The 22582-nt window shown below is 43.0% G+C and overlaps 1 protein-coding gene across 38 annotated transcripts in view; it reads right to left on the reverse strand.

Moving 5' to 3' along the window:
* Positions 1-22582, reverse strand: part of RBFOX1 (RNA binding fox-1 homolog 1) — a 1446067-nt gene that overhangs the window by 216863 nt on the left and 1206622 nt on the right. The window contains exon 1 of one of the 38 annotated variants that reach the window (XM_083585202.1): positions 12760-12778. The exons of the other annotated variants lie outside the window; for them this stretch is intronic. Within the exon in view, the coding sequence (XP_083441328.1) occupies positions 12760-12762 (3 nt within the window). The 5' untranslated portion in view covers positions 12763-12778. Of the gene's footprint in view, positions 1-12759; positions 12779-22582 lie in introns of those variants that run through there. 38 annotated transcript variants of the gene reach the window in all.

The following is a 22582-nucleotide window of genomic DNA, read 5'->3' on the forward strand; positions in this document are numbered from 1 at the left end:
CCCTCAGTTGCCCTCTGTGACATGTCATCATGGGACCAAATGATATTTGACTGCATGTGCCAATATCCAGCGATAAGATTAGATTAAGAATCATCCCATTCATTATGTGGCCTCCGACTGGGAAGAAACAGCCACATGATTCAATCAGCAGAGAGGAAAGAGTTGATGTCAGAAATAAACAACAGATTTGAGGAATGGTTAATATGGTTTGCTTTTTTACTTGGGGTGGATATACACCCTAAAAATCTACCACAGCTGCTGAATATGGGGCATTCAGCACAGCCCTATCAAAACTTAGCCAAGATGCTATGCTCAGGATGGAGGGGGCCACGGCAAAAGCTACTCTAGTGGGAAGGTCCTCCTCTCTTTGTGGGCTGTGGTGGGTTTACCTGGCAGGGGCAATGCCTAGCAGCAATGTTTGATAGGCTGAGAGCTTCCCTTTCAATATCCAGCAATGCCCTAAACAATGCTCCACCAGGGGCATTGTTGGAAGTTTAAATGTCAGCTGGACACAGCCACCTGATATTGTTTGCTGCACCAAGCCTTTGGCATCAACAGTGGGTCTTGCCAAGGTGCTGGGTCCTGTTCATGAATGCTGGGTGCTAGCACTAGCCCTGCTTGTATTGGAAAAGCCAAGAAATAGAGATGGGCAATACCTCAGTGGTACTAAATCTGCTTTGCATGCAGAAGATGCATGGATCAATCACTGACATCTCCGTGTAGGACTGGGGACTAATTATACTTGTAAGTTAAAATGCTATAAATGTGTTATAAAAATCTAACACCTGGGGGTGCCATACAACAGTCAACGGAAACTTGCAATGAGAGCTATATAACATTTTTTCCCCTTAGCGTTTTTTTAAATCAGTATAGATCCAGCCTGAGAGCCACTGCTGTTTGAAACCTTGGAGAGCCACTGCCATTGCAGAGCCAGATTCACCATTAGTATCTCTTGGGATTTATGGGTTTATTTCAAGCTTTCCTCCCAAGAGCTCATGGTTCTCCCTCCTTTCCATTTTATCATTGCTGTGAATAGCCCAAAGCCACCTAGGCAGTTCCTAGCCTAAATTAAAGTGTGACCCTTTGTCTCCCAGGTCCTATTCACTAACCTCAGCACCATACAGGCTTACTATTTTCCTGGTGAGCTTCATGTGCTTCCAGAAAAGTCCCCAATTTTCTTTCATCAACCTTCCAATGATACAAGTTAGCACCTATTCTACGATAACTACAGGTCCTCTCTATAGTGGACCTTGGGATTCAGAAAGCACCTAGAAACTGGCCAGTTTACACTAACTATTTGCCATGCCCTCCCCTGTAAAAGCCCTCTTACCTTTGTTCCTACACCAAAGTGGAGCTTGCCCAGAATGTTGTTGCAAAGCTGTCAATGCCTGGTGTGTTCCAGTTCAAGATGTAGCTTCCAGGGTAGAGCTAGAGGCCACCAGCAAACCTATAGCTGTGAACACCAAATGCTTATGAATGTACACTAGGGCTGTGCATCATATTTGGCTGAGCAGTAAGTCATATCGGGCATATTCAGAGGGCCTCGGACAAGTTGGGTACACAAAGTGATGGATTGCTGAAAGTTAGGTTGGATTGGGCCAGAGTGATCCACAGCTCTCAGGGGTCAGGGCATCAGGCAGAAAGGAGAGGAAGGCAGGATAGAAAAAACACACAAAAAAGCCAAGACCTACTTGACTGATGGCTGTGATAAGGGAGGCCCAACACTGCTGCTTCTTTTCCTGCCTGACACTCTGACCTGAAGGGTCAATGCCTCTGCTCAACAACTGTTGAATGAAGGCATCAATCCTGTGTGGTACGGGTACTGCTTTTCCTGTGACTTTCTTCCTGCCTAACTGTCAAGGGCACTCCCAGCCAAAGGAATGTTCATGGCAGAGAGTTCACTCTTTATTGTCAAAGATAACACTTGCAGTCACTTCTACAAGTCTGGATACCTACACACACCAGTCTAGAGTCTAGGCAGCTACTCCCAGATCCACACTGTTGCAACAACTGGGGATCACACACCCTTCACCTGTTTATGTACCCTCCCCTGATGGGCTATGCACCTGCATGGAAACTTCTTTTGCTCTTATTGCTTGAATTCTCTCCTGGGTCTGGGAGAAAGTACTAGTGCAGGAGAAGGTGGGCAAGCACCCAACCCTTCACTTGCCTGGCCTGCCTCTTCTTCCAGCTCTGAAGCTTCCCCAACCTCTGTTTCTTGCCTCCTGGCTAGTACAGGTACCCAGAAACCGCTGCCCCCCTCTTCTGAGTCAGCCCAATCGTCACATTCATCAGCGTCTTGCCAGTCCTAACATTAACAGATTTTAAGAAGGAGGATCTGACCCAGGCTACTGTTCTTTGGGGAGCACAGAACGAAAGAATTGTGAAGTTGGACGGTCCCTGGGGGTCATCTAATTCAACCCCTTGCAATAAAGGAATCACACTGAAAGAAACTATCCAATCTCTGTTGAAAAGCCACCAAAAAAGAGAGACCACCACCTTCTGAGGTTGTCCATCCCACTGTTGAACTGCTGTTGTCCTCAGAAAGGTGTCCCTGATGTTTAGTTGGATTCTCCTTTCTTGTAATTTGAATCTATTACTTCAATACCTACTCTCTAAAGCAGCAAAAAACAAGCTCACTGTGACAGCCCTTCAGATATTTGAAGATGACTATCGTATCGCCTCTCTGTCTCCTCCTCTCTGGGCTAAAGATACCCAGCTCCCTCCACTGTTCCCCATTGGTTTACAGACTCTTTATCAATTTGGTCCCCTTGCTTTGCACATGTTCCAGCACAGGGTAAATTTCTCTGATCCAGAGACTACAGATCAGGGACACTGGGCAACAGGGGGTCTGTGCACAGCTCTAATGTGTGTGGCTGGGATACGAGTCCTATTCAGACACTTACCCTCTAATGGGTGAGGAACATGATATTTTGTTTGCACAAATGCCATTACAACAGCCTGAACCCCAACATGCCAGACTCCACCCTCTGACATCTCTATATGTTTGACAGTCTGAAAGGTGAGCCAGTGAACTTGCAAGGCTGTTAAGGCCAGATCCCCCTGCTGAACTTCAGAACACAGAGATATTAGGACTGTATGATCTAGTTGAGATTCCTGCGTTGCAGGCGGTTGGATATGATGACCCTCTAGGTTCTTTCCAAGTCTACAATTCTATGCTTCTGTGAATCTATCTCAGTGATGGAGCATCATTGGGGAATGATAGTTGCTCAGTGGCAGAGCACTGCGTGCAGAAGACGCCAAATTCAATCCCTGGTGTCTCCAAGAAGGGTTGGGAAATCCTTGAGAGCCTTTTCCAGTCAGTGCAGATGATACTGAGCTAGATGAGCTAATGGCCTGACTCAGTATGAACCAGTCATCTCCTATGTTCCTAGAAGATGGATATCAGTGACTAAGAAGGAACTGTCCTCAACCCACTCCAGAGTTAGGACTACAAACATACACTTGCATGGGGTGCCTTCCGGATGGAGTGGGGTGGGGGTGGGATTCTATTCTATTCCTGGTAAATCCGTCATGCAGGGGAGACTGGAGATGAGACATTATACCGTCCACTTGAAACTCAAGATGGGTCATGCATAGAGTGACACTGTCAGAGGTGTGCCAAGTCACATTAAGGGTGGGAAAATGTGTCCTAAGATATGGAACAAATATGCAGATGGAAGTAAGGATGCAGCTGCAATTAAGGGAATAAGCAACTTCTCCCTTCAAGGCATTTGAAAAATCATTAGATCATTGGGTAGGTAGGATTTGGGTACTCAGGGATGCATATCTGCTGACAGAATGCAAGCTGCATTTATTGACTATTGTATACATCTTTACCATATCCCCCTTTACTTTAATTATCCCCCCTTCTAAACATGGAAGCACTAACATTTCTATATTTACTTTGTAAGGAAGAGAATCCATCCTCTGATAATTCTTTGGGTGGTGTTTTTTTTTGGGGGGGGGGGTATTCTTTTCTCTGTTGTCTCCAGCTCAGCACACAGAATGCTAGCTGCGGTTGCCCCACATTTATATAATTGCATTAGGGTGCTTGCTGTTTTACTTTCACTCCTCTCCTTAATAATTCCCAACACTGAATTTGTCTCACCCCACCCCAAAAGCACAGTAGTTGCTATAAAATTACTCTCTTGTATACTCTCTCTCACTCTCCTTCAATCCCCCCACTCGCCCTTTGCAAATGTTCACACAGGCATTTTAAAAGGCCCAACAGATAACATTAAAATAATGTTAAAAGCTGAGCACTCTTATTAGATAAAAGTGGGCCTAGCACATTAGGAGGTGTTGAGTTAATAGGAAAACAGCTTTGATTCACTAGCCTCTGTCTAACACACCAGTACAACAGAAGTAAAAAGGGAAATAGAAACTCCCCTCTAATCACCTCCTGTTAGCGACAACTATAGGCAAATTGCTAGTGAGGATTAAGTGGGGAGACTATCACAGGATCAGTGTCAAGCAGAAAAAAGGCTCAATTTGTGAGCGTTCATGACTGTAATTGCTTCCTTAAGAGCTTTAGGATTTGCTAAGTGCAATCTTTTGGAGTGTGGACACAGCATAGGTGCGGAGGGACAGAAGGGGGAGGTGGAACACTAGGCAGGCTACAATACACTCAAATAATCCTGCCATTGGTACACCTCCCTAGGGGCTCCACATGCCCTGATTTTTTCAGTTTAAAACATTACTAAATCACTCTCTGTCTTTTGTCCTGGTTTTGGCCGTGATATCAGGGGTGAACATGCTTATCTGCCTGTTTCCCTTCCACCCTCTTCCTCCAGATAGCAGATGTCAGTGAATGCTTTTAAAAGCATAAGAAGAGCCCTGTTATGGATCGGACCATGCACATATCAACTCCAGTATCCTGGCCTCACGGTGTCCAACCAGATGCCTCTGGAAATCTGGGAAGCCTGAGTGCAACAGCATGCTCCCCACTTGTGGTTCCAATAAACTGGAATCTCTGCACAGTTCAAAGCAAATTGCTGGGCTCAGAAGTCCTAAATGTTTCTTTTGCAGCAGCTTTTGGTTGGTATGATCTCAGAGGAGGAGGAGGAGGAGGAGGAGGAGGAGGAGGAGGAGGAGGAGGAGGAGGAGGAGGAGGAAGACGACGATGGCAGGTAGATTCCACAAGCCCTCAGCACTCTGGAAATCACCATGAACATTGATGGCAATCATAATCCCCATCCCCATTGCAGATCACTAGTCAATTCATGCTGAGGGGAAAAAAGAACACAATGGTGATGTTGGGTCTAACATTATGAAACCATAATAAGATCCCTGCTGGATCAGGCCAAAGCTCATCCAGTCCAGCATCATGTTCTCATATAAGTGACCAGTCAGATGCCTATGGGAAGTACACAAGCAGATCCTGGTCATAGCAGCACTCCCCCCATTTGTGCTTCTCAGCAGCTCATTTACAAAGGCATACTGCCTCCAACAGGGGAGTTATGTACATGATCCATTCACGTAGGCACTTTTGAGTCCTATCATTTTCAACAGAAGAGTTCAGCTTGTGCTTTAACTCACTTCCAATGAAATCACTGGGAGCAAAAAATCGCTGCTGTGGTTAAGACCAGCAATTCGCAGAGTGATGCAATTGCATTTTGAAGCCACCTGTTCTAGTGGCCCAATTGTAGCAAATTCTACAGATTATCCTAGTGAACTTAAACTGGCAAAAAAGGATGGTGTAAATCAAACGCTATTTACAGGCTGGTTTTCCTTCTGTCAAGCTTAAGCTGGCTAAGCCCTGATCCAGAACAGAGTTTGGAACTGGCATACTTTACCCTGGCTTAACATAAATTTACACCAGCTTCTTGTGTATAGGATTGCCCTGTAAGAGTGATAATTGGAGCACTGCTCACAGAGACGGATTTAGGGGGCAATACAACAGGTTCCATCACACTGGGCACCAGGGCAGTCTTACCTATAGGTGCTAGGAGTGCAGGGCACCCGGGTACCAGGCTATCAGGGGCGCCAGGCTGAGAGTCCAGGGCCAGAGAATTAAGTCCGGGGAAGAGTCAACCGTCGGTTGGAGCACCACAGCAGGCTCTTCTGCTGCAGGTGGCTCTGTGCTGCAAGTTCGGGGGTGACCGAGCCAGCAAGATGCTGCGGCAGCCAGCTGGTTCTGCCCTCCTGCGCACCTGGGACTGGGCAACCAGGGGGGGCGCCAGGCGCATCTTTGCACTCCGGCGCCACATATGCTTAACACAGCCCTGCTGGGCACTGACCCTAGAGGGTGCTGCAGCTATGATATAGTAGTGAATTCATCAGAATGGAAGGCCAAAGGCAGAAGGGTACCATTTTGGGGGCTCCTAAAGGGCACCTCTGTAATTTGAATGACCAAAGTCCATCCCTGCTGCTCAATCTGAAAATACTTTAAAGTGACTTGCCTTTAAATTTAAGCCATTTTAAAATGGCTTGATTAGGCTAAAACTACCTTAGATTCAAGAAGACTATCTTAAGTGGCAGTCAGTGTGGCTGGTAACTGGAAGGGCTTTTATATTGACTTTGATAGGGATGCTTCAGAAATCCAATATTTGCAAATTCCGAGAAGTGAACTGATCTGCACCTTTCAGGTTTTAATGCATGGATCAGAAGAGAGATATGCATCAGATTCTGTACCTCTCCCAATGCAGCAATGTGATGCTCGGCTCAAAAAAAAAAAGGAAAAGAAAGAAAGAAGAAGTATCAAAATCCATTTTAAAATGCTGTTTTGAGATAAAACCGTTCTAGAAATCTGTATGCTGAGATAAAATGTTATTTAAATGTGAATTAGTTTTTAATAATAAATAAATAAAAATGGCAGATTAATGCAGAAACAGTCTGATGTGTGAAGACAGGGGTTTGGGGGTTTTTTTGAGTAAATGAATACAGCTTGTATAAGGCGAAGTAGGACCTTCATCAGTATGGAATAATAGAGGGCAAGGAACCATCTCAGGTAGCAGTCCGTATCATGGCATGTTAGGTAGGTAGGCAGCATCTGTTATTACAATATTAGAGATGGAGGACTAAGGCCAATTCATATCTCCCCCACTTAGTCTCTAAGGAAGGGCAAGCTCCAGATCAAAGGGTCGTCTAGCCAGAGTACCATATTATAGGCCCATGTACCCATTGGTGCATCCTGCTGCACTTATCTGATGATGCCAGGTGCAGCATGGCAGACTAATGGGCCTAGCTGCCATTTAATTTCCCCATAACTCTCCACAAGGTAGCATTCCTCAGAAGCATGATGGGGAGTGCTGTTGGGGTGGGGGCAGGGAGATAAGCAGAAGGAGCACAGCTTAGTGGTAGAGCATCTGCTTTGCATGCAGAAAGACCCAGGTTCAATCCCTTGCACTTCCATGTAGGGCTGGGAAAACTCCTTTCTGAAATCCTGGGTAGCCACTGCCAGTCAGAGGGGGTGGTTGTTTTATTATTATTGAAACTGCCAGTCAGTGTTGACAACACTGCGTTAGGTGGATCAACGGTCTAACTTGGTAAAAGGTGTCTTGCTGTGATCTGAGGCAGCTCCACATCATGTGAATTCCCGCTAATTTCCAAGCATTTGTTGAGTTGTTTCATTTTGAAACCAACTTCATGCCAGCATTGTGACATGTATCGGAAAGCCCCCTTCCAGTTTCTACTTTTTTGTCAATGGCCATGAAGACTAAGAACTGGTGCATCAAGTTCCGTTTCGGAAAGATTCCGGAGAAACGTTCTCATTTTACCCTTCAGACCATTTACTGTGCTCTTTGCTGATTAGTTGCAATGAAGTTGATAATTCTGTAATGCATATTGACACTTTGGGTAACACCATTTGCTGTCTGTCTACTCACTCACAGTAGTTTTGAGGTCAGTTGGCAACCCAGCCTCAGGGTAGGCATGTGGCTAGAGATGGGGGTGGGGAAAATTGATTCAGTTTGCATTTAAAGATGGAGCTACATATTTCACTTTCTCAAAATTATTGAAGCCAAGTAATGTTTGCAAAAAAAATAAAAAATAATAATAATGATAGGTCAGATATGCCTACAAATGCATATATGCCTGGATAGCTCAGTTGGTTAGAGCATGGTGCTGACAATGCCAAGGTTGTAGGTTCGATCCCCATATGGGGCAACTGCATATTCCTGCATTGCAGGGGGTTGGACTATATGATCCTTAGGGTCTCTTCCAACTCTGCAATTCTATGATTATATGATATTCAGTGCTGCATATATTCATGAAAATAACATTCAACTATATATTACGTAAGGTGCAAAAATGTATGTCTTAGGAAAATTGCATACAAAATTATGTATATTAAAATTAAATTGCACTAAAAAGCTGATTATTTTTCTCAAGGACTAAAAAAAAAGACATTCACAAACTGATGTGGAATTGTAGATAACTGAATTTAAGGTTGGAAAAATGAGAAACTGAGAGGAACAAAACTGACAGATGTAGCTTTCCTTGCTTGTGGCTCAGCAAATCTAAATAATTGGGGTTCTGTTTTTGTTCATCTTATTGGAGGGGGCAGAGATAGAAATATCAACCACCCTTTTATACACCTTTATTTTTTACGAATTTAATATGTGTCCACAATACAGGAATAGCCAAAAATAAAAATAGAGCCATTCAAATGCGAGAACTGAGATAATTCAGAGTGTAATGCAATCTCATATGAAGTTATAATGATCATCACCATCATAAATCAATTAATTAAATTTCTATACTGTCCTTCACCAGAAGACCACAGGGCAGTTTATGACATGAAACACAAAATGCATAATAATAGCAAAAGGAGTGGGGAGACAGTACCCCCTGGCTTTAGAAGGCTGTAGATTGATTAACAGCCAAAGACCTAGGAGAAGACGAATGTTGTTAGGCTTGCCACCTAACAATATGCAATAAAAGCACCAGGCATGCTTCGCTGGAGAGAGCATTCCACAAACGAGGGGCCACCACAGAAAATGTCAGTTCTCATGCAGCTGCTCTCTGGACCTCACATGAAGGAAGAACAAGAAGAAGGACCTCAGATGGTGATTGCAGGGTTCAGGTTGGTTCATATGGGGTGAACTGAGCTGAATAATAATAATGATGATAATAATAATAATTTATTTATACCTCACACATCTGGCTGGGTTTCCCCACTCACTCTGGGCGGCTCACAACAGAATATTAAAAACACACTGAAACATCAGTCATTAAAAACTTCTCTAAACATGGCTGCCTTCAGATGTTTTCTAAAAGTCAGATACAGTGGTATCTCAGGTTACAGATGCTTCAGGTTACAGATGCTTCAGGTTACAGACTCCGCTAACCCAGAAATAGTACCTTGGGTTAAGAACTTTGTTTCAGGATGAGACTAGAAATCGCGCTGTGGCGGCACGGCGGCAGCGGGAGGCCCCATTAGCTAAAGTGGTACCTCAGGTTAAGAACAGTTTCAGGTTAAGAACAGACCTCCAGAACGAATTAAGTTCTTAACCCAAGGTACCACTGTAGTTGTTTATTTCCTTGACATCTGGTGGGAGGGCGTTCCACAGGGCAGGCACCACTACCAAGAAGGCCCTCTGCCTGGTTCCCTGTAACCTCACTTCTCGCAGTGAGGGAAGTGCCAGAAAGACCTCGGAGCTGGACCTCTGTATCCAGGGTGAACGATGGGGGTGGAGACGCTTCTTCAGATATACTGGGCCCAGGCTGCTTAGGGCTTTATAGATTAAAAAAAAACCCAGCACTTTGAATTGGGCCTTGAAACTAAATGGCAGCCAGTGCAGTCGGGCCAGGATTGACGTTATATGCTCAAAGCGTCTTCACCCAGTGAGCAGGCTGAATTCTGCACCAGCTGGAGGTTCTGAACCATCTTCAGAGGCATTTAGTACCATTGCCAGGTCTCCTGGGATTTTATGAGGTGGAGCAGATCGGTGTGTGGAACCTGGCGGGACATGAGGGGACCGATTCCAATAGTGTGTCCAGAGAGAGGGGGAGAGAGAGAAAAAAAATCAAACCTAGGCTCTGGAAGTCTGCTGGGCATGGAGGAGAGGTCATTGCAAAAGCTTTTCAAATGACAAAGAAATAATATCCTGCCCCCTTGATTTGGGTCTCTCTCCAAGAGATTTTGATCCCCCCCCATACACTCATACCAAACCTGGGAAACTCCAGATTTGATCCTGAGACTTGGTGATTCTATGAGTTACAACCCTAGATAACATATCTGAAAGTTCCTATAACTGCAGAAGGTGGAACTTTAATTAAATCAAAAAATATAAAGAGTAGGTAAGAAAAACTGATCCCACCAATGCTTAGATAGGCATTATTATACATAGTTCTAGCCCACAACATGATGAATTATGATATTTTCCTTCATCCTTTTGGGGGGAACGGACAGAAAAATTGTTAATATAATACAAGTTTGTTGATGTTTTTGAAGCTTCAACCAATAAAGACAGAGAAGAGAAATAAAAATCAGGTTTTGTCATCACTATCTTTTCCAGCTGAGTCCCATCCCCATCCCTACCCCCAATGACAAATTAATTTAACTTCCCGATTTCCCCCTTGCTGAATTAGCTTTGAAGTTTCAATCTAGATTACAAGTGTTAGTATATATCATTTAATAAATCTATAATTGTGGGGGAGGGAGGGAGAAAGAGAATGCCAATTAACCAAAGAAATGATCTAATTTAAGTGATCAGAATGTGAGCATTTCATCTATGCAGTACTAAAACAATTGGTTTCACTGAAGAAATGAAATAATCAGATCTCTGAATTCTGCATGACCTAATTTTTTACTAAGCAAAAAGAAAAGACAGAACACACACACAAAATAAATTAATGACCCCATTTAAATTGTACTAGAAACACAGACCATCCTCTTTTGCACAAGCAGTTATCAAAGCCGATATTACAGTAACGAATTGTCACAACGCAGCAACGTTTTACTATACAGTCATCATTCGATTACTTAGCAAGACCAGAGAAAAAGATTACACTCGACAGAAACCAGCGTCAAAAGAAAACTGCACCAATTATAGAAGGCTTTCTTGCATCCCCCCCCACCAATATATTTTGTCACCGCATGACAGCAATTAAATCATGAACAGTTACAACAAAATGCAACACAAAATGCAACAAAATCATTGGTCTATTATGATTTTTTTTTGCAAGGGGGGGGGGACACCTCATTTGTTCCATTTAGCCTTGAAAAGTATTGTGCTATTCTCACATCTCAAAACGTCATACTGCTAACATTTCAGAAAAAGAGCGGCAGAAGCAAGAGAGACCCACCAGAGGCCAGCAATCAATCAATGACAAATCTTACTAACAATGCACTCATAGTCTCAACACCCTATACAAATATTCAAGGCATCCTGCATATTTTTGAAACTGGGACTGCCATTGCCATCTTCCTAATTGCATTATAACAATTTCTTTGGGGAACTCAAAGGTGGGGAGAATCACTCCATCCTAGGAAGAGTTCCCTGTGAAGATTAAATGGAAATTAAGTATGACATCCTGTCTGCCATCACAAGACCTTATTATCTGGGAAACTACCGTCCCAAAAGGAGGGCACACCCAACCTCGAATTATGCATTTAACTCAAAAGAGATTTTAAAAATAAAAGGAGGTAACCCGGTCTTCCTGCAGAGCTGCTACTCCCTAAAAGAGATTGGTGGTAGATTTACAGCAGAAATAAACGTCTCCATGCAAATCAGTCCTCTAATGTACACCAGGTCTCTTAGGTTAAGAATGCATCCACATTTCTCTGACTGTGAAGATTGCTTGGTTTAAATTGCAAGACCTAAACAAGCCGTGATAAAATGGAAGTGATCTAACTTTTGAGATTGGGGAAGAAAAACCATACATTTTGCTCTCTTTATTCACTGCCTGGGCAAAGAATGAAACGATCCACTTTTTTCACAGCTTACTCCGAACACCCCAAAGAAATAAAAAAATACAAAATCAACCACAGACTTGGCTTACTCTCTTCATAGTTAATAGCAACACAAACATGAACACTGATTCGTTTAACACAGTATATATTAATGGAAATTATTTATATGTTTTTGTTTTTAAAATAATAATTGCTATTATCACTACACATACAGCTTTCTTTAGTTTAAAGGGTAAAGTATATTATCTATACCTATCTATCTATATCTGAAAAACAATAAATTAAACATGCAAATATGTCTCGCTTCTAAATGCATTATCCCTCTCTCAGAAACTCTGTTAAGTTGTGAATCTCGAAAGGAAAATGATATTAGCCCACACTCCACCCACCTGAAAATCAAACCAAACCTCTTTCTTTTATACCAGCTGGACACATGACCCGGTCAACGAATCAAAAGACAGACCCGAGGAGATGACATACAGGCTATAAATGATATTACCACCCCCTTGGTAAGCAGAACGGCGCAAACCAGAAGCCACTTGGCACAAGACCTCCACACTTCCAGCATCGCTGAGCATTTGCCGTTATCTGATATCATACCGCCGTCATGATTAAGAACAGGCACAAGCGCTAGGCAAGAGGATTCCAGTTCAACAATGAAATGCTCTCCCACCAAATACCAAGATAATGATTTTTCAGCTAGCAAGGAGGAGAAGCGGGGGGGGGGGGGAGGGAAAAAAAGAGAAAGAAAGAAAAAATTGCACCGCTTGTTTCATTACCTATCATTAACTCCCATTTACTATCAATTTGCAACCTCTCTAGGCAATCAAGGCTTCAAAGGGGCCAATTTGAATTAGTTTGGAAAGCAGAAACAAGATTGTTTGCCCCCACCCCAATACCATGTGGGATGGCTGCCCATCAACGTTGCTCTTTTCTCACTTTCCGGCTCAGCCTGAACTGTATTTCCAGGAGTTAAAGAGCTAAGTGAGATTAGAGACGAAGGCTGCCCTTGTGCTTTGATTTCCCCTCCCTTCATTCTTCCTTCTCGGTTTTTTTTTAAATCTCCCCCCTTCTTCCATTATACATAAGAATCTCTCGCTCACTCCTCTTTAATTGTACAGACACTCACCCCACTGAGATGGAGGCCCCTTTGCAGGGTTGGATAGCCCAGAGTTTGTTAGTAGCTAGCAAGAAGCTCCTGGTCAATTTTTAAAAATATATATATTGAGATATATATACAAAAATAACCACCCCAACTACGATGCTTCCACCCCCTCCTTTCCTTTCCTTTTTTTTAAAAGGCAAAGCATCAGGGGGATGTGCAAGAGGAGAAGGAAGTGGGGGAAGAGATGGAAAATTAATAATCCAACAGGCAGCTCTCTCACTGTTATTAATCATGCTGCTACTTTCCCAAGCCACAGAGAAGCCGCAATCCGAACATGGGGGGGGGGGGAGAGGATCCCATTGGCTGCCGATGTTCATTCCGATACATCTTAGCCAATCTTTCCTTCCTCCACTTCTTTTTTTTCCCCTCCTTCCTTTCTTTCTTGCCTTAAGGTACAAATATCTACGAAAAGCAGTTACAAAACCCAGGGAGATGAAGAAGAGGAGGAGGAGGAGGAGGAGGAGGAGAAAGAAGGGGGAGGGGGAAGGAGAGTCACATTCCCAGGGAAGAGGATGCTCAGTCCAGTTAATGCACTCTAAACTTTATTTGAGCTGACTCGTCATTTGATCCTCCTGTGACAGGGTCAGCGCGCGACAAGCAATTCCACAGCAGTCCCCCCCCTCCCCAAATCATACCATAATCGAATTGCAGCCTATTTCCCGAACCTATAATGAAAAAGGCAACCCAAATAAAGCAGGTAATGCTGGCAGCCTCCCTTTGCTGTCTTACATTATTACTGCCGATTGCTTGCCTCCATTTCCCCTGTACTCTAACAATGAATATATTTCACAGCTCACTTGCTTTACTGTGTGGGTGGCGTGGCATAGACACCTACATGATATGAAAGAAAATCTAAAACAATAGGGGTTGTGTGTGTGCGTGTGTGTGTGTGTGTGTGTGTGTGTTACTGCTTATGGTTCCTTAACAGGCAATCGCTGGTGGGAAAGACAATTCTGAGTCTCAGTGACACAAGGATAGAAACTAGTGATGCTCAAACTAGACTTGTTATTCAAAAAACAATACTTTCCAACTTCTCAGTCAGCCATTCATGAAACTGCAAACCTTTCAAGCAAAGCTTCCTTACCTGGCAGGGGGTGGGGGGAAGGTAGACCCTCAAGTCATTCCAGATACATTGCTTTTTAAAGAATATTCTCAACTTTACCAGATGAACATCAGCCTGGCTGCATGCCACATATTTCATATCACTAGGGTTTCATACACAATCCTGCAGATAAATCACACAGCTGCCGAATGGACCCATTTTCTCTTACTGGAAACATTAGAGCACAAAGCTGGATGTGGTTTTACATCATTCCATTAATGTGCAAGTAATGACCAATCTTCAGTAAATTAATCAGTTTATGTGACATGCCTCCCTTACATTTGCATGGTTAGACAGCTTCATCACATGCCAAATCCTCTTAACTCCTTCAGACAGCAGTGGGGTAGGACCTGATATCTTTTCTGAAAAATCGCCTCTAACATCTATGCCTGAATAATAGTGTCATGAAACTCAAAAGGCCACTTCCAGAATTTTGATCTTAAACTAGTCCAAGAAAGGTATGACCTCACTTGCTGCACATAATGGTTTCTCTTTTTAAACCAGTTGTGGGGAACTTTTGACCCTTCAAATGTTGCTGAACTACAACTCTCATCATCCCTGGTCATTGCCCATGCTTGCTGAGGCTGTTGATGGCTGTGGGTCAGCAACATCTGGAGGGGCAGAGGTTTCTCACACCCATCTTAAAGCTTAACATTATGCATGTTAATTCCACAATTTTGACAGGGAATACAAGGAATCACAAAGAAATGTTTACATTTCACACACACCCCAGTTGAAAAAGATCTCTGAAAATGTGCATTTATTTTGTCTTAACATTTCTCCCATCAGTTTTCATTATCATAGATCCATATAAAATAACTTGGTGGAATCTCCAAGGAACCAGTCTATCAAATACTACAAGACATGATAACAAAATATAAGCTCTATGTGTAGACCTGAAATGTCTTATATTATCAGTTTCTGGGAAGTAGATGACCATGGGAGCATATTATCCTCCTGTCCTGCTTCTGAACTTCATTGAAGCATTTGGTTTGCTATACTGGTAATGTCAGTATAGCAATGTAGTCAGTACTTAGCTAGATGGAGCAATGATATGGATCTGACTCAAAAAGGGCAGTTTCTTATATTTCTATGTTCCTTTGGTTAGATCCAGAGGCTCCTGGGAACTTCAAGGAAACCAAAATAGTTTATAATGATAATGAAGAGGAGATTTTTGATAAGTGTCCCAAAAACGGGTTATTGCAATGGTGGGACAGTGAACAGAGAATGCTTGTGTAGCAGCCAGTGATAAGGAGTTTAGTCTGTATGCCCTTATTGATCACTCTTGGCACCCCAAAAGGTAGACTCGAGGTCTGGTAAATAAATAATGGGCAAGTATCACTAATGTATTGATGCCACCAAAATATACAGGCTGACGGCTCCATTAGAAGCAGAAAACCACCTTCCTCATTCAGTGAACTTCACAATTAAAAATTTCTTGGACCACATCCTGCACTCCTCAATCAGACGAAAACAGTCCAGCTGATGTCACTGGTCATGTTGCTTGAGCAAAGACTGTACTGGCAGTTGGTCATGTTCCTCTCCTGAACACCATGTGGGTGAACAACAGATGAACGTTATATTTTAATTAAATAGACAGCACAGAACCAATACTAATTACTAAGGAAGCATGCTTAAATAAGGTCATAAATTACTGTTAACAATCTCCCACCTTTGATTAACTGTGGGATTCTGCTTGCTTGGCTCTTGATATTGTAATGTTCAGAGACAACCACTGGGAAGAAAGCCAGTTACATTTGGGGGGGGGGGGAGGCAGGGAGAAGAGATACTGGACTAATGTATCTCAGTCCTGCTTGCTTGCAAGCACACAGCTCCAGATAGCACCAGCAAAACAACACTGGAATTCTGGTGCAATTTTATCTTTGTGGGTAATAGTAGAACCATGCTGTGTATTCATGCATAGTTAGCCTAGGTGAACACTGTTATTAAAATATTAGGGTGGTGGGTGATATCTGAGGTCTGCTCTGATACCCATGGGTCATCTTTGGGAAAAACCTGTCTTATAACTGGGAGCTTAGCTCCAATCAAATAACTGGGAGTTTCCAATCTGAAAGCAAGTCTGGGATGGGTTTAGTCTGCTGTGAAAAGAGGAGTGAATGGATTTCTCCCCTGTCTACATGGGCGTAGCTGCCCCTCCCCAAGATCAAGTAAAACAATAGAAATACTTAACTGACCAATCATGTTGGTTCTGTCCTCCCAACAAAAATCTTGGCTACGCCCATGCCTGTCTATACTCCACACAACTCCGGTCTCCCATTTTCAGAACAATTTTAATCACTCCCCTTCGCACACACACTAATTTTCAGCTAAATATTCCCTCAGGATTTCCCCAGCAGAACATTTGGGCTCTACTTTAATCTGCATGAATGTCATGGTTTAAGCCAGGGGTCAGCAACCTTTTTCAGTCATGGGCCAGTCCACCATCCCTCAGACCATGTGGTGGGCCGGATTATATTTTTGGGGGAAAATATGAACGAATTCCTATGCCACGCCCCACAAATAACCCAGAGATGCATTTTAAATAAAAGGACACATTCTACTCATGTAAAAACACGCTGATTCCCGGACCATCTGCGGGCTGGATTGAGAAGGTGTTTGGGCCTCATCCGACCCCTGGGCCTTAGGTTGCCTACCCCGATTTAAGCAAACATCCCAATCAGAGCTCTTTCCCATTCACCCCAACTGAAGAAATAGTTATGCTCCCACAAATGGCTGCCCACAAGGACCAGCAAGCTCCACTGAAGTGAATGGGAATCTCCTGCAGAAAGAAGAGCCAAGTTGCATCCAGTATTGATCCTACTCAAAGTACAGTAGATGCATAACAATGGATGAACTTAAGTTTGCTGTGTACATGCATTTCAGTGGGTTTTACTCTTGGTAGGACTAATGTTGGATGGAACCTGCTGTACATAAGAGCAAGCTCCTAGGGGCCAAAAGCTCCTTCGCCTCCCAGATGTTTGGTTTTGAGGGGGCTGCCCCCCCCCAATGTTCAGAGGGTGTCCAGCTCCAGCCCCTGGCTCCTCACAGCGTTGCAAGCACAATGCCAGGATGTCAGGCGCCATCACGTCAGGCCCCTCGATTACACTGGGAAGCTGGCACCTCTGCCTCTCTGAGTGCACCAGAGAACAGGAACATAGGAAACTGCCTTTTATCAAGTCAGATCAGTGATGCTTCTAGCTCAGTACCGCTTACTCTGACTGGCAGAGAGTCTCTGGGAGTTCAGACTGGGCGTATTCCCAGCCCTACCTGGGAACACTGCGGATTGAAACCCCCACAAGGCTATAGATCAGGGTAAAGCTAATTTACAATGATTCTCCTCAAACTCGAAAAAGTTGTTTAAAATAAATTCCCGCATCTTTTCACTGAGGGCATCTGCAGTCTTAAATAAATAAATAAAATCTTAAAGCCATCAGCTTCATCAAGATTCTCCCTCCCCCTCCCTTTTCTCAATCAGGTAATTAAACAGCTTCATCAGATAAAAGAAAACCAGGTCATTAACTTAGGGAAATAAGCAAAGCTGAATTCTTTTTTTAACACACACAGCTCAACATAATATAGTAAATATAAGCCATATTTGATAGGACACAAAATATGTAAAAGAACAAATTAAACCCCGAGCAAAATTTCCATACTGACAACAAAGGCAACAACAAAGAGCAGAGGCTTATATAAATACAATCACAGAAACCTGGAAATCATTGTAGTCTAAGGGCAGGATTCACCTAATGAGCCCTGCCAGCAAAAACCCAGCACAAGGACTTCTGCTTGTGCAATGAGGCTTTCCCTGAAAATGGCAGGGTGGGGGGCACCCAGGAACAGCACATGGAAGAAGGAAAGGGGGGGAATCATCCTGTCTAGCAAGCTGCAGGAAAAGAAAGTTATTGAAGTGGGCAGGATCCAGTTAAAAAGGCATGCACACCCAAGCGATCAATCCTAAAAGAAGAAGAAGAGGAGGAGGCGGAGGAGGCGGAGGCGGAATAGTAGTTTGGATTTGATATCCCGCTTCATCACTTCCCGAAGGAGTCTCAAAGCGGCTAACATTCTCCTTTCCCTTCCTCCCCCACAACAAACACTCCATGAGATGAGTGGGGCTGAGAGACTTCAAAGAAGTGTGACTAGACCAAAGTCACCCAGCAGCTGCATGTGGAGGAGCGGGGACGCAAATCCGGTTCACCAGATTACAAGACTACTGCTCTTAACCACTACACCACACTGGCTCTAAGAGGGTCTAAGAGGCATTGGATGCTGGTCTGTTAGGGCAAATGGGGCAGTGGTCCACCAGTCTCATTGCCTTACTGACACCCAGTTCTGAGGGTGCTGCTGCCTGTTCCATAGAGGCATCTGGTTAGCCACTGTGAGAACACGATGCTGGACTATATGGCTCATTGGCCTGATCCAGCAGGCTCTTCTTATGTTTCTTACCCAGTAACATATTTTGTGTGTGTGTGTGTGTGTGTGTGTGTGTGTGTGTGTGTAATGGAATTAGAAAGGCCAGTAAAGTTTAATGATCATCAATCCCCTGCACACACACATTCACTTTTCTACATGGTGGGGAGATGAATACCCTGGAAGCGCTATGCTGCAAACATTTCTACAAAACAACCTTCTTCCCCAACACACTATTTGTACTGCTGTTGGTCTTTTCTGGCTTCAAATTTGAAATGAAAGGCAGCTCGGTTTTGAAGTTTGTTCAAATACACATTCCTGCCTTCAAAGAAAATATGGACAAGCTGCATTTGTTGTAGGTTTTCTGCTTATTACAGACAGAGCTCCCAATATTAGAATGGTCCACAGAAGAAAACCACGAGTGAGTAACAACTGCAGACTTCATAGGTTACTCAGTTACTGAATATCCACTTCCCCATTCAACTCACTCACGCCTAAGTTAACCAGCTCCTTTTAAAGCAGTTAGCAAATTTCATCTTTTTGAATTTGGGCTCTGTCTTGATTAGGGTTTTGCACGACAGAAAGGAATTTTCCTTTACATGCTAACTTTCTTGCTACAATAATGTTTCTTTAGTTGGAAGGGGATGAATTATTTTTACCTTACACACACTGGGGTTTTTGAAAGAGAGAAATGCTGTATCATTGCCTCTTTGACCCCACTGTTTACATATTCCCTTTCTCTCTGTATGGGTGTTGTATTATACCTGCCAACTTACTAGAGCATGCATCTGACATAGGGCTTTATTCTATCAAAGCTTAATCCACAATACATTTGTCAGTCTTTAAGGTCAACAGGGCATTTTTATTTTTTGTTTGTTTCTTCTCTTATAAGGTTTAAATGTGCCATTCCAGATTTAGTCTGGGATGGTGGAGAAGGTTCTTAGCAAGGGAGAGGGGGAGGGAGGAATGGCTTTTAAGAGCATTTGTTATGCTGAGTTCTTAACGCCCCAAAATAACTCTAGCAATGTTATCAACACAGGCCAAACATTCGCAGACACCCATTTCTTAATCAAGTGGAGTTGTGCCTTTGGGATGCAGTGCAAATCTAGTTTTGTAAATCCATTTGATGGTTTATAATCATAACCACACAGAGTGAAGAATATTGCAAGAAATCTGGGTGTTCCCATGGAGTAAATCATATGTGATTAAAAATGGGGTCAGAGGCAGTGGGTGAGTGAATGGGCCCAGACACTTCCCTAAATTGCGACTCGGCTAAAGCAGGGATTTTTATTTTTTTTAAAGTCACTGTACACTTCAGTGTTCTAGCGATGAACACACCAGCAAAGGATTTCTTCTGCAGGCACCAGAGCGAAATAAATTTCAAAGCACAGCCCCAAAGAATGGGGAAGACAGAACACCAGCGGAACTCAGCCTTACTAAAGTGACTTTTGTCACCCATGTCTCTTTCTCATTTGAATTAAAACAATTAATGAAAAGCAATTCCCTTAATTGGCCGCTCCATCCCCATTTCATTATCTCGCATGGGAGACACAAGGATAGAGAGAAGATGGAATTTTTAAGTTGTGCGATCCATCATCCAGCCTGGAATACAATATGAATATTTCTCTCTCCAGAATGACTAATTTTTCAATTGCTGTTCAGGCAGAACTGATCTGAGGCACTAGCATGGGTGCCTCCCAACTTTTTAAAAGATGAATGGGTTCAAAAGTGCATGCCAACATATGAACATATAATAATTCCCTTTTTTATTATTATTTAAGGTGGGGAACCTCAACACTGCAGGCGAGGAAAAACAGCTCTTACATACAGAGGGGAAAGATCAATATAAAGGGGGGAAATGTTCTAGATGTAATTGAAGTCATACATTTTTACATGACTTCTGCAGTACACCCAATTACTGCTATTTATCAAAGCGGAGACATCATTGAACCTGACAACATAAAAAACAAATTTTACTAAGATGGGGGGGGCAGGGGAGAGGAACAGAGAAAAATCATCAGAAAGATAAGGGTGGGGGAGATACAAATAATAAATAATTCAATATTCCTCAGGAAAGCTCTCACAGGAAAGGGCTGACTGATTCGAACATCAGACATGGGGCCGACAAGAGAGTTATTGATTCAGACAATTCTATCATTACTATTCCAGGCTGAACCCCTTCCAAAAAAAAAAAAAGCTGTTCTTTTTCTGCCCCACTGTTGATCATTCTAGCTACCAATCTTCCTCTTATTTCTCATGTCCTAGTGTGTATTACAGCTTTAAAATCTCAAGACCGTATTCCAATAATAATAATAATAATAATAATAATAATAATAATAATAATAATAATACATAAAGGTGCCAAAGAATCCAGACTTCATTTTGGACAAATGCCCTCACCATCACAAATGGTTTTGCTTGCTGGCTGACTGTTTTAAGTGGTTGGACTCGTTTTTCACTTTTGCAATATGCAAACATGGAATTTGTTTATTTAAACTAGCAAGATTAAACAATCTGCACCTAGCAAGTTTATATATATATGCATTACAAGGCTGTTGTTGCTTCCAAACAAACAGCACACCAGATTTTCTATTTGGTGAGCATTTTAAGTGGAATATTGAACTGCTACCAAAATTGTGTCTGAAGCAAAAATTTGAAACCAGTGTGCAGGTTCTTCCTCAGACAAATAATCCCATATAAGAGCATTTAAATGAGTTTTAATGTGGGGGGCTTCTGTGCAAAATTAAGAAGTCGGTAGATTGTACCTCAAGTGAAATTTGGGGGGCAGGCATTTGAAAATCCTTTCTTAGAAAATCTGAAGCCACTAAAGAACCTGAAGGGTTTTCAATAAAGCTTGCAAAATTTATCATGCTGGCGTGGGGGCTCCACACAACTCCATTTAGTCACTTGATTTTCTCTAATTCAGTGGAAATTGAGAGATTCCTCCTGATGTAAATATCTTAAACATTTTGGCAAGGCTTGAAAAACATTCTTGGGGTACGGGGGCATTTATAGGGAAGTCACTTAACTAGACCAGGGCTGAGCAAATATACATATGCTTATTCATTTCCACATGAACCTTTAACCGCCCCTCCCCCCCCAACAAGTATCTCTGTGTTTGGAAATAATACAGCTGCTGTTAGAGCTGATCTTAAGGGCTTGTGTACAATAACAGATTTTTTTTGCAAGGTTGTTGAGGGGGTTATTATCCTGAATCACGTTCCTCTGTGCAACCAGACAAGGGATTCAACAATGATTTAGACCAGGGGGCACCAATGTCTCTTTGGTGCCCATGTGCTCTCATCTCATAACTTCTCCCCCTGTTGACAGTAGGCATGAAATACAGTGGTACCTCGGGTTAAGTACTTAATTCGTTCCGGAGGTCCGTTCTTAACCTGAAACTGTTCTTAACCTGAAGCACCACTTTAGCTAATGGGGGCCTCCTGCTGCTGCTGCGCCGCTGGAGCACGATTTCTGTCCTCATCCTGAAGCAAAGTTCTTAACCTGAAGCACGATTTCTGAGTTAGTGGAGTCTGTAACCTGAAGCGTATGTAACCTGTACTCTGCTGTAGCCAACATAATAAGCTGTGGTGTGGGCATGGTTGTGGTGTGTTCATGAGGTGCCCACAGACAGTTTTGGTGTCCACAAAATTCTGGGCTGGGATAAAAACATGAATATAAGAACATGCAAAGAACGCTGTTGGATCAGGCCAAGTCCAGTATCCTGTTCTCACAGCAGCCATTCAGGTGCTCATGGGAAGCCCACAAGCAAGACCTGAGTGCAACACCATTATCTCCATCTGTGATTCCCAGCAACAGTGTTACATTGCCTCAAACACTGGAGGTAGAACATAGCCATTTTGGCTAGTAGCCATTAATAGCTTTATCCTTCAAGAATTTGTCTAATACTCTTTTAAAGTTTCTTGTGTGAGTGAATTCCATAGTTTACCTATGTGCTATGTGAAGTACTGACTTTCTTCTGTCCTGAATCTTCCAATATTCAGCTTTCTTGAATGTCCCCAAGATCTAGTGTTATGCGAAGGAGAAA

The sequence above is a fragment of the Podarcis filfolensis genome (genome assembly GCF_964270895.1).
Source record: "Podarcis filfolensis genome assembly, chromosome: 14".
Classification (NCBI taxonomy): Eukaryota; Metazoa; Chordata; class Lepidosauria; order Squamata; family Lacertidae; genus Podarcis; species Podarcis filfolensis.